This window comes from Strongylocentrotus purpuratus, unplaced genomic scaffold (genome assembly GCF_000002235.5).
Source record: "Strongylocentrotus purpuratus isolate Spur 01 unplaced genomic scaffold, Spur_5.0 spur5_scaffold_1, whole genome shotgun sequence".
In the NCBI taxonomy this organism is placed as follows: Eukaryota; Metazoa; Echinodermata; class Echinoidea; order Camarodonta; family Strongylocentrotidae; genus Strongylocentrotus; species Strongylocentrotus purpuratus.
Window position 1 is genome coordinate 21,258,954 of NW_022145594.1, and position 11,105 is coordinate 21,270,058.

At 34.5% G+C, this 11,105-nt stretch overlaps 1 protein-coding gene across 1 annotated transcript; it reads right to left on the bottom strand.

The window, feature by feature from the left end:
• Window positions 1-253: 253 nt before the first annotated feature.
• On the bottom strand, window positions 254-11,045 carry LOC105446369. The gene is made up of 4 exons (XM_011683111.2): window positions 10,752-11,045; window positions 4,031-4,480; window positions 2,475-2,559; window positions 254-335 (listed from the first exon to the last, which is right to left on the bottom strand). The coding sequence occupies exons 1-4, from the start codon at window positions 11,014-11,016 to the stop codon at window positions 254-256; spliced, it is 882 nt and encodes a 293-aa protein (XP_011681413.2). The 5' UTR covers window positions 11,017-11,045.
• Between the last annotated feature and the right edge of the window lie 60 nt (window positions 11,046-11,105).

Genomic DNA, 11,105 nt, shown 5'->3' on the forward strand with positions numbered 1-11,105 from the left:
GAGAACAAAAGAAGGAGAAATAATCGGCAACTGCACGAGACATAATTTGTATTGTAGGGATTTGTTTAAACCAGGGATCGAGAAATTATATTTCGAGTGAAATAGGATATTCAAATAAAAGTTGTTTAATTATATATTTGGCTCACTATGGGTTACTTGGATTTTCTTCTGTAAAATAGGTACTGCGTCAGAAGATAAAAATATAATAAAGGTATCTAGGTAACACGGTTTCTATGAATATTATCATTAGGGTTTAGTCAGGTAGATACGCACCGTTTACAATCTCTTCGAACTCTGTGAAGTCGACATCGGTGAAATGTGGTGGAACTCCATTCCTGTAAATAATACCACACAAATGGAAATGAACAGGGTGATATAATAATGTAATAGTGGAGCCTTGTATGGCGCCCATGTCTGGCACAGTGCCTCCGTCACTCCTGGTGCTCCATTGTTTAAAGGCGTGTCTAAAAATAATGAGGAGGATGCTTGAGACAAGGGGGGAAGGGAGGGAGTGTCGTGACGCGCTATTCAGTTAGACCTCGTAAGAGGGAAAATGCGGACTTTACTAAAAACAGGGTGCATGTTAATAGGAAGCAAACGGATGCTTCGCGGACAGTATATTAAACCTTTAAATTCATCATAATCGTATTGACTAGGTCAACTATATAAAATACCTTGGTGTTACAGTAGACTCTGAATCAAAGTGGAGTGCTCATATTGTAAATGTTTGCCACAAAAATTAGTAAGATGATTAGCTTTCTTGGAAGGCTAAGTTCTTTTTTGAATAATCCAGTCTGAAGATTTTGTACAAAGCATTTACTTTACTACACTTTGATTATGCTGATATATTAGGGTCCTCTGGGAACAAAACACAGTTGAATATGTTACAGAAATTGCAAAATCGTGCTGGAATAATAATTTTGAAAATTAGTGTTTTAGACATTCAAAAGTGGAAGACTTTACACAATCGCCAAATCAATCACATTCATTTGTTGATGTACAAATTCTGCATGATCATGTTACACATTATTTGCATGAGAAAATTATTTTTAAACAATTAGAATACTGCTTTAGAAATGCAAACAAGGTGAACGTATCTAGGCCGATTACAAAACATGCAAACGTATTTTATATATTGTGGTCGTAAATTTTACAATGACTTACCTCTCAATGTTCGAAAATTAGATAACTTTGGATTGAGAAATAATTCAAATGAATACCTAGAGAATATCAAATACGCTTTTAATTTCATGTTCTTCATTCGCTTTTTTTTGTAAAATAGTCCTTGTAATATATTTTAGTCTTTTGTTTCTTTATGTGATGTTAGTATTTGATATTTTATGATCGTGAAGAAACCAAACCATACACATTTACTAGTAGAAAATAAATCTACTCCGAGAGTTTGTTTCCTCGTGCAAGTATCTTGACGTCGTTTTAAACGAAAATTTAAACTGGATCCTAGATATCAACGAAATGAGAAGAAATATTTAATTTAACTTATATATTCTAATGCAAATTCGTCCAAATATTACACGACGCCTAGCAGGATTGTTTGATAAACCCATCATATAATGCCATTTAGATTATTGTGATAAGTATATGGAAATGTAGGGGTCATGAACTTACGAAATCCTAACATTTCTACAATAAAGTGCTTAAACTCGTTTTAAGGAAAGACTCCAGATTTTCTCCAAATCAGTTATTTCTACTTTTGAATTAAGATACCACTTAAGAAACATTTAAAAGAAAAATGAATAATGATGCTCCAATTTTTTTATATTATTACACCAAAATCCATTGTACGATTTTTTTTAAAGCACATCCCCATGTATAGTACCGGTCCTATTTCACTATCAAATAAATATGTGTAATTCGTCTTTTTGTAACAGCTGTTAAGTAACTTTGTATCATGGGAAATATGAAAAACAGTAAACTGAAAACTGAAACTGAAACTGAAAACTGAGATACTCAATCCATACATAATTTCTCAGTACCTTAGGGCCTTACAAACTACGAAACGTTATAGCACAGGAGAAAGAAAAAACAATAAAGAATATATATATATATATATTTTGTAAAATAAAAGACATCATGTTTTCTACGTAGGCGATACACAACGTCGGAGGGGGGGGGGGGGGTGGGGTACTTATCATTGGGAGGAGAGCCAAATATATTTTCAAATGATTTACTTTTATTTACTATTGTTAATTTTTTTGGGGTGAGTATAGCAATTTTTACCTTTTTCCTTCTTTTTCAGGTTAATAATGCCTATTATTTTTAAATATTTTTTTATTGAAGGGATAATTTTTTGCATATGTTTTTGTTTTGCTATTTTGTGTTACTGGCTTTTGTTTGTAATATAAATCGTATATTTTTTTATTTAGTTCACGATGAACGCCAGCTTAGGCTGAAGCGAGTTAACGTGATTAAATAAATGAAATGAAAGGTACACGAAATAATGACAGTTTTCTTACCTGAAGATGAACACGGCACAGTGTATCAACTCCGATGATGGATCGAAACTGGCAATGGACTTGGATTCAAGTAGCTCCCAGCCATCTAAATATACCAAACGATGTGTTTTATGTTTTGGCACATTTCAACGCAATTATGTCACGGAAACAACTTTAGAAAGGTAAATTCAACGACTGAATATAAATCATCCGTCAGGGAATGAGCAAGTAGCGTTGCCAGTTTATCCTAATAATAAACGTAAGGAGTGGGGCACTAATATAAATTTCATGCGGTACAAATACACTAACACATGAACTAAAAATTATAAGAGGAAATACTTATTCATACATTTTCTTGAAAACCCCAAAACAGGCAACAGCCGATATTCATTACCATCATCAAAATCACCAAAGTTAGAGAAACTATTGGAACAAACTAAAACATCTAGAATCGGGGGAGGGTGACACGCCTTGACCGGGAGATGCGCCAGTTGTTATGCAGGTAGAACACATGACTTTAATAACAAGTCTAGCCTCACAAAATGAATGCCATCTCTTTCACTGTCAATCAAATATACCCCCTCCCTCCTAAAAAAACATACTACTACTACTACTACTACTACTACTACTACTACTACTACTACTATTATGATTACTACTACTACTACTACTACTACTACTACTACTACTAATACTACTAATACTACTAATACTACTACTACTACTAATACTAATTCCATTACTACTAATACTACTACTACTTTTACTCCTTCTACTAAAATTACTACAACTACTACTACTACTACTACTATTACTAATACTACTACTACTATTAACACTACTTCTACTACTACAAATAATATAAAAATACAAACAAACAAAAACAACACCGGAGCAAAATTCCGGAATAGCATGGCAAGATCACATGCGACGAGTAATGCCATGGTAATACATTCAACAAATATTTACTTTACCGTTCAAATAGACGTTTATGTCCCTTCACCCTAAAAGGCTTGCCTGGGACAAATTGCAAATGAGTAGCAACAATCTGGCCAACATTGCTGATCAACATTAGGTAGATAGGCCTACTTTAAAATGTCTTTCTACTGGAACCAAACTTGCAAACAACGAAACTACGTTAAAATTACGAGGCCGTATTCAATAACCAGCATCCTATCTATAACATCAGTGACTATTCAACTTTTTATTCTTAAAGACAATCTGGTAATGGAGGTGGATTTTCGATGTATATTTCCAATTTGCAATTATATAAATTGAGATGAAATATAACCTTCAAATAAAATTATATGGATTCGAAAGGTGTATAAATAAGCTTGCATAACATAAATATTCTGAAAATATGTACGATCTATCGGCCTCCTAATAAAAATTGGAGACATTTTAGAATAACTAAGAAGAGCTAATAAGGATGATCAAATCAACAACACTGTTTGTGAAGCAGGGGTGTAAGGATAAATCTTTACATATTGTAGTTTCCTACTCACCTGCATCAACAACACTGTTTGTGAAGCAGGGGTGTAAGGATAAATCTTTACATATTGTAGTTTCCTACTCACCTGCTTTCTGCTGGAAAATTAGAAAATCTGCCTCATCTTTCAAATCATCTTCGCTTAGGGTCTTCAAAAGGGTCTTTCTTGTAGACCCCTCAGCGCAAATGATGAGTTCAACATGGATTTTGTCTTTGCCGTTTTTCACATCGATTCCTGCACATTTCAACTTCTTAGCTTTAATTGTCACAGTCTCTCTGTCGCTATTATCTGCACTAAGTTTTGTGGTCGCCTTGGAGAGTTTTGCCTGCACTTTACGAACTTTAGGTCGGTGTGGCAAAAGTTTCATGAAGGACTCTATTGTTTCGGCCACACGTTCATCATTCATAGGATCACCAGCTTCACAGAATAGGACATGGGCGGAACACTGACTTACGGTGGGTTGTTTCTCCTTGAAGCGTTTCTCGAGGTCATTGCTTCTCTCCGCCCCAGTGACAATGACTGCAACATGATCACTACCTGTAGAAATGAAAGGAAACAATTTACAACTTGTACACATTGCAAGATTTCAACCACGATATATTACTGATTGAACTGTGCCTAACTTGTTAGAAAAAACGTCCTGTTATCCACGAAATTTCGGGTTTAATGTTTGTGAAATAAATCCTTCTTTATCAATGTATAGTTTCGTCCTATATATCATACACTGTCTGAAAAAGAAGTTTACAGCAAATATATTGAAAACAGAGATTTTACTACGAATATATATTATCACAAGTGCTTGTAGGCATAGGTAGCGGCGAGATGTGTCTGCGTGAAATCATGTCTGTAAGACAAATCTCGCATGGCGATATAAGTCTAGTAGACACATCTAGCCGCATTCTACCGGCGAGTCCAAGACCGGGGAGCTGAGATCGTAACTGGTGAAACGTGTCTAACGGTTAATCAATGTTTTTTTCTTCTCAGAAATGTGTATATAATGTTTTTTGGCCATCACATTTTAATACAAAAAGAATCTATTTATACTCATCAAATCGTCGAGAATATTAATAGACTTACAATTTGTATCCAGCCCTATCCCCATCCCCTCCCCCAATGAATTAATAAATTGATAGAGCTGATTGACTTAACAAATTGAGTAAGATTGTATATTTATCGAATTCATCTAATGTAAGTGTTACTAATTATTTTCCTAATCATGCTCGCTATCATTCTAGCTATTTTTCAAAAATCTTCACATCAAATTTTTTGTCATAACATGGCGATATTTGAATTATTGAATCGGTATGTCTGTAATGTAAATGTGAATTTTAATATATTCCTAATCATCCTAACGGCACTTTTTCGCCGGACACAGCCATCAAAATATTTACTAATGCATGTATATTCAAAATACAAGTCTAAATTATGAGACCCGGCATGCGGAAATGAGGTGGTACGTCTAGATACATCGATCGGCGCTATATATATATATTTATATACAGTGCGTCCCAGAAAAAACGAAACCGAGAAGTATCGATGTTTTATCATAACTTAATAACAACCATAATTAATGAATGATACATATTTGGAAAGCTTAGAGTCTCCGTTTTCATGTGATGCTACTCAGATAATGCATATTTCACACATGAGTGTTTAAAAACAATTTGAAGAGAGAAAACCAGAAAGTCATTTGGCGGGCGGTATCTGAATTTCAAAGAGAAAATCACATTCCTAAAAAGTTCAATTTCTGCCCTTTCATATGACTCCTCAATCAGGAAAAATGAGCCAGGACTAACAAAGTTCTGTTTGTTTAAAGTAATGCTTGCATTTCCATAATTTGATTAAACGAGTTCATTTTCCCTGGCTGCCTGCCGTAGCAACACACATAGTTGACAAAAGACTTAACTCCGTTTTGTTGACGATCAGCCATGCACAAAGAAGACGAATGGCTTTTAAAAATATGTCAACACTTGAATGTAGGGAATGGTATGTAGAGCCAATTTATTGCATTGTGACAGTTTGCATTCACCTACAATGTAGTCAAATTGTAATGATATGGCTTGGAGAATAAAGGAATCGATCAGATTAATTTCCCCACTTTTTATCATTAAATGGTCTGTTTTCACTCAAGCTTTCAGATTATCTTTAGTTGTACATTTAGCATTGAAGTCACTACCTTAGCACAATTTCCTCTCATCTGAACAACGTTACCTAGTGCCTTTAGTTTTAAATTTGAACCGTGATGTCAGAACAATGTCACGCGGCCCCACGCGCCGTAGTTTATGGACGCGAATCCTCCATGATTCAGCCTTGGACCAAACTAAACACATTTGTTGGGGCAATGTGGCAGGGAAATCGGCTGTATTATAATAGGCAGAAGGCGGCAGCCAAATCTGGTATTAATTTAAAGCTTAGACCTCAGACAAAATGGTGGTAATAACATTAAAGCGTAAATCTCTGGAAATCTAAACATTTCCGCTGGATTTATTAAAAACATGGCTAATTAGTCCATTTTCCAGTGAATTACCCTACAATAAACCATGAATATTATGTTGCTATCCAATTGTTTACCTATTCATGCAGTGAAATGAACTATCAGGAATATGTGAGAGCAATTTAAGATCAATAACTTCAGAACTTCATGTAAAATTTAAAGATTTATAAAAAAATCAATCACTTTTGCACTAAAACTGTGAATATGTAGGATTTCGCTGTTAAGAGGAGTAAATTTATATCCTTATTGTGCTTACCGGAATTAAATATTTTACTGAGGTATTCTTCAATGTACTATCTTTCAACTGGGCAAGAAAAAAAAAATCACAAAAATGACTTTTGGCGCACTTTGGTTCCCCCCTGGCCCCATGTGCTGCATGAGCACAATAGTTTGATATTGTGTGTGATTTTGTGAAGTTTAAATTGCGAGGGAGCGGAGTGAGCGAGCAAAAATGTTAGCTTTGGCTGGTCCCGTTGCGACTGATTAGATCTTATTATTTAGGTGAGATCACCATTCTTGATAGGGTTGTAAGCTTAATCTCAAAATTAAAGAATGGGAAAGACCTTTTAGTATTATGCTTCATGATAATTGTACTATGAATGCAACCGAACTTAAAGGTACTATGTCCCATTTGCAGGTCAAAAAAAAATGAAAAGGTTCAATTCCAACGGCATATGAAAGAAAATATTTATTTAGAACTTCGCTCAAAACGAAAGGGTTTGAAAATGGCTTGTTGTGGGAAAATAACAACCATTCGTTGTTGAATCAACATAGTAATAGTAATAGTAATAGTCTGATTTTCAGCCCCTTGTACCGAATGGTCTTACGTTTCGTGCTGCACAAAGATTCAATCAGTTTAGTTTTGACCATTACAAGCTTGTGGGTTAATGATGTAGACAAAATAATGCTCATGTACCTGTTACAGCTCATTTCATATGTGTTATTACCAAAGAAACAGAGATGTCAGTCAGTCACTCAATAGTGTCTGACAGGGAAGTATAGAAAATAAACGGGTTTCCTTGCATAAATTGAATACTAGGACACTGCTAACGTTTAAATTTCACAGATAGGACATACATGGCATATTCATAATTCCTGCAAAGTTCTACAGAATTTGATGTTGGTTGCAACAAGGACACAATGGCTAATATTCAATTTATGTAGCTTTAGCTAGTGACATTTATAACATATCCTGTAAGGACTTCCATTTGCTTTTATCATAATATCTGTTAACGTAATTCAAAGCTTTTCATATCATGCTGTCTATATGATTGTAATTCATTCGATTTATACATGTATAAGTTGATTTTCATATTTTTGAGATTGATTGTTTATATGTTTTCTTTTGCTTTTTATGTACCTATGATGATGGAACGAAAATAGTTTAAAGGTATTACAAAGTTTTGGTATGGGGTTATGAATTTGGTTCAAATTAACATCTGCGTTTTTACAATATTCATTGATCGTTGTCCCGGTTGAAATCGAGTCTAAAGTTATGAAATTATAAATAATAAACTCTTTATGTTGTATAGCTCCCTCTCAAGGTCAAGATATCAATTTAGCTATGAAACAATGTTTCTTGACTAAAATCGACCCATTAGCTATTCCCGTTTGGAAACTATATATCACAACTACATATTCTGGGATTGTTATGGTCGCAGCTACCACTGTACGGCCGTAGGCGCTATTTGAAATTTTATCAACATTTACCGGGAGCACCGGTAAATTTGTATATTCAAATTTTCTCGAAAACAGAGAAGTGTTTTAGGGGATAATTTTTTTAGTGCTTATAATACATTTACAGAGGCATCCAACAATATCAAAATTGTAAAGATTCACTATCCACCCAATTTTCAGAATTTCCCAAAACTTTGTATTACCTTTAAATGTATGATAAGTGTTTGCATATACATTTATTCAAAAATTATCGACCAATGTCTTTGTTGCTTTGCATATTGAAATCATTAGTAAAATGTGCTTATAATCGGCTATATGACTTCCCTTTCGTAAAATAACATACTTTCAAATTTCAAATATGGATTCCACCGGGCACATCTCGTCGTAACCTAATTACGCGGCGAGATTCGTGCAATGCCGGACCAACGTCACTGCAGCCGGATGCCTCTCACCAGCCGATACAAGCAAAATTCATTATATTCCCTTTGTTATGATACATTCAATCTCATATTGATATGTGTATGTTTGTATGTTGCTCAACATTGCACATGCAATATCATTCAAGGTCCTCAAATGCTATATTGAAATAGCGCCACACTGTGCCTAACTCATCCTACAGTCAAACAGTGAAACCATGGGACTGATTTGAGGACAGAATTGCTCAAATTCCGGGGCATCCTGGAAGTCTGGTATTTCAATTTAGTGCATAAATGAGGCAAAGAGGTAAGTTCCTTACATGAATGATGTATTTTACGACATATTGTATGATAGAGGTGCAAATAGATGGATTCGTTTTTTATCTTTGTGTAGCAAGCGTAGATTACATGACAATGGCTCCATCGACCATGCATTGTACGCTTCCATTCTTGTATGGGCATAAAATGTATAGGCAATAGCTGAAATAAGGTCAAGTTAAAATATAACCTGTTTTGTATGCCATAACATTTGAAGATGGTGAAAAATGTATATGAAATTGTTATTATAGATTATAACTGATGCTATTATCCACATATATTTATGATGCTTTCATTTGTGTCTTATTGGTAAGGTTTTCATGGAGGGAAATGAACGGAACAACTGATGGAAGAATAAATTGGCAACACTGCTCCCTTTCAGAACTTTGTCTATTGATTTTTTTCTTCCGTCTCAAATGTATTCACATCGAAATTGCATGGTACAAAAGCTACTCATAAAAGCAAGCCTGATTATACCACGTTAAAATAAAAAATATTGATCTAGCGATTCCAAACATTCTTACAATCCCTAGTCAGTGTTTGTATTTATGTATCACTTCACGGATTTAGTGCATTTCAAGTGATCATTTTACCAAAACAAGCACATCAAGCAGGATCGTGACAATAACCTCCCAAACACTTATGCTCATACCTTATCTACTGCTTGTTCGTATTCCGTATAAATGTTTTCAATCTATTTGGAAATATGTGTTAATCCGTGCTCCATACAAAGTAATGTAGCAGGTTTCGTTTTTGTTTGGTATACAATAATATCGGCAGTGTAGGCCTAATGATTATAAACTGGTATAGGGCATTGACATCACCTACAAATTAAGGTTTAGCTAGGCACCTCAGGTCAAGCACGAAAATGGGGATTCGCGTAGGTAATAAAAAGGGATTTTGTTTTGACGAAATCGCCACTTTCATCATCCGAAATTACAGTGAGTCTATTTTTATGTAATATTAGTTCACTATTTCTTCACAATATTTTCAAACTGATATATGACATGAATTTGTTTTATGGATGAACAGGTTATTCTGCGTAAATATATGATTGTAATATATACATGAAAAAATAAAAGTAAATAGTGACAGGGCGCACCGTTTTGAAAAGAACGTTTTTATCGTTTTTTCACTTTTTTTTTTCTCTTTTGTTTAATCACGTTGATCTCTAATACTAATGATATCATCATTTTTGTTTTTTCATTCAGGAATCTAAGATGGCCTCCAAAATGGTGTAGTGACCGTTTAGCTTATTGAAATTATTGTGCGGTAGGACCACTAACTTCGATAACTAGAGAAAAAGTATTCCCAAAACAAATTGTTGCAGTATATATATTATTATTATATCATATAATATTATCTACTGGGTTCATGAAGTCAATTTATATTGTTGGAAGTAAATACAACAATATTTTTGTTCTGGTTTCCTTTAAGCTAAAGTAACTTAGGTCCCCAGGACACCTTCCCTGTCTCTCCCGTCAAATTAGGGCAAGTCGGAAAGTCTAAGAAAACCTTCTACCATGACTACCATACTAACAGTAACAAACATCGTGATTAAAGGTAATACAAAGTATTGGGAAATTTTTAAAATTGCAGAATAGCGATTCTGCCATGAGGATGTATTATACACTTTAGAGAATTTAGCCCCTATACGATTTCTGCTTTTGAGAAAAAAATGAATATCATAATTTTAAAGCTAAATCAATATCTTGACCTTGAGAGGGAGCTCTACAACATAAATAGTTTATTATTTACAATTTCATAACTTTAGACTCGATTTTAACCGCGACGATGATCACTTAATATTGAAGGAGCGCACATGCTTCCAATATATAAATTTGAACCAAATTCATGAGCCCATACCAAAACTTTGTATTACCTTCAATCCTGGGGTACTTACCGAGGAGATTCTTCCAGTGAAGGAGAAGTTTTTCATAGCGTGCATCTCTTACGTCTGTTAGGGACATTCTGCCCCGGTGGACTGAATGGATTAATACCACACCATCGTATTGAGAGAATTCGTGTCCATTTTCCAATATTTTACTTGTTATGTGTACGTACTTTACGCATACTCCACACTTTTCTTTCAAAACCGATATGAAGTGCTTATACTCATCGTCTGATCGAGCTAAAGAACAAACTGCAACCGTACATTTTCCAGCCATTGTACTGGTAAAATTACGATGTAAAATGAGGCTGAACCACGTCGCTGCTACATATTATATCCTCATATAGATGTTAGCGGTTTTAGGAA